This window comes from Penaeus monodon, chromosome 30 (genome assembly GCF_015228065.2).
Source record: "Penaeus monodon isolate SGIC_2016 chromosome 30, NSTDA_Pmon_1, whole genome shotgun sequence".
Taxonomy (NCBI): Eukaryota; Metazoa; Arthropoda; class Malacostraca; order Decapoda; family Penaeidae; genus Penaeus; species Penaeus monodon.
Window position 1 is genome coordinate 29659655 of NC_051415.1, and position 1821 is coordinate 29661475.

Here is a 1821-nt window from a genome sequence, read left to right on the forward strand (position 1 = left end):
CCATGGAAACATATAGGGGACCCTGGCTATCATGATACATGTTAGTTTGTCTGTATTTATGTATCTTTTCAACCTTTTGCAGATATTGTTGATAGGCATCAGACACCACGCATGCCTTGGCATGACATAGGTCTCTTTGTGGAGGGACCTGCCGCTCGAGATGCTGCTAGGCACTTTATTCAGAGGTGGAATGCTGTGAAAACAGAGAAGGTAATGGAGGCTATTTGTGTCCTTATGAACTGTATGTTACTAAATTTTGTTTAAGTATATGATGGTGTATATATTGATATGGGATAACATATAGATAGTGTGATGCAGTATTAAGAAGTTGCTACAGTTTTTCTTGTATTTCCTTCATAACAGGCAAAGCCAAATAGGAAGTACCCTTACCTCCTTCCAAGAACCTATGATAAAAAATCATTCAAACGATCCAAGCTTCAAAGAAAACATAAAGTCAGCGCTCAGGTAAGAAAAGATTTTTTTCTTGAAATAACCACAGAATTTATTCCTGGAAAAGCAGATGAACTCCATATAGCCATTAGTGTTGTTGAAATTAGATAGCTTTTATGTACATTTTTATATATATTTAATAACTGATTTGTAGAATGTCATTTAATTAATGGGATGTTACGTATTCCAGGTTTTGCGCAGTGTTGGGAAATGGAGTGCTGGGCTGGAAGAAGAAGAGGCTAGCATTGCTACTGCTTATGCCAGCCTTATTCGGAATGCAAAACATTACATTTACATAGAAAATCAGTTTTTCATTACGTGTGCAAGCAGTAGTGGCTCAAGAGATGTGTCAAATTATATTGGACATGAAATTGTGGAAAGAATTGTCCAAGCTCACAGGTAAGAACATTAAGATATTCCCTTTGGTATTTTTCTCTTAATAGATAATGTGAAAGAAGTGTATCTTAAATGCATGCATATATAGAGAAGTCAGAAATAGAGAACATAGGCAGTGTGTAAGATAATGGCAGACACAGAAACACACATTCACAGACAGTCATACAGACATGAGCATTTACATACACTATGACAATTAAATGTTTGATGATAAGTAAGTTATGAATTTATAGCAAGTACAAATGTCTGAAAGTACAATTCTATTCCACAGCAATAACGAGGTTTTCAGGGTGTTTGTCCTGCTTCCACTTTTGCCTGCTTTTGAAGGCATGATTGGCAAGTCAAGTGGTGTAGCTATGCAGTATATTGTGTATTGGAACTATGTCAGCATCTCAAGGTAAGTTTGAAGAATGTGTTAGTAGGTTGAAAAATATCTATATTTTATTTATTGCATGATTGTTATACTTACTCCCTTTTATGTTGTAGTGGTTTACATTCATGATGTGAATCTGACTATAAAGATGTATGGCACTAAAATATATGCAAATGTTTTTGTTGTAAACCCTCATTGTACTCTATACATATCATCACACTTGTTTTTTTTGTTTTTTTTTACATCAACAGAGGAAGGAACAGCTTGATTCACTGCCTGAAGGAAAGAGGAGTCAATGACTGGGAGAAATATATATCATTCTGTTCCCTGCGGACACATGAGTGCCTGGAGGGTCGACTTGTCTCAGAACTTATATACATCCATTCAAAGCTGATGATTGTGGACGACCGCTTTGTCATTGCTGGTTCAGCTAATATCAATGACCGAAGTCTGAAGGGAAACAGGGACTCTGAAGTGTGTCTGGTCTTGGAGGTAATGCTATCAGTTTTTTCTCCTTTCCTTTATTTGTGGAGTAGGAGGGGAGGTGGCAGTGATGCTGGAAACTTATTTTTTCTGTTTTGTTTTAACCCTTTGCCGATGGG

The 1821-nt window shown here is 36.7% G+C and overlaps 1 protein-coding gene across 2 annotated transcripts in view; it reads left to right on the forward strand.

Moving 5' to 3' along the window:
• LOC119592689 (phospholipase D1-like) overlaps positions 1 to 1821 on the forward strand; it is a 27716-nt gene that overhangs the window by 23904 nt on the left and 1991 nt on the right. For both annotated transcript variants that reach the window (XM_037941603.1, XM_037941605.1), the window contains exons 20-24: positions 83 to 210; positions 364 to 465; positions 641 to 849; positions 1118 to 1243; positions 1471 to 1711. In XM_037941603.1, coding sequence (XP_037797531.1) covers positions 83 to 210; positions 364 to 465; positions 641 to 849; positions 1118 to 1243; positions 1471 to 1711 — 806 coding nt within the window. The remainder of the gene's footprint in view (positions 1 to 82; positions 211 to 363; positions 466 to 640; positions 850 to 1117; positions 1244 to 1470; positions 1712 to 1821) is intronic.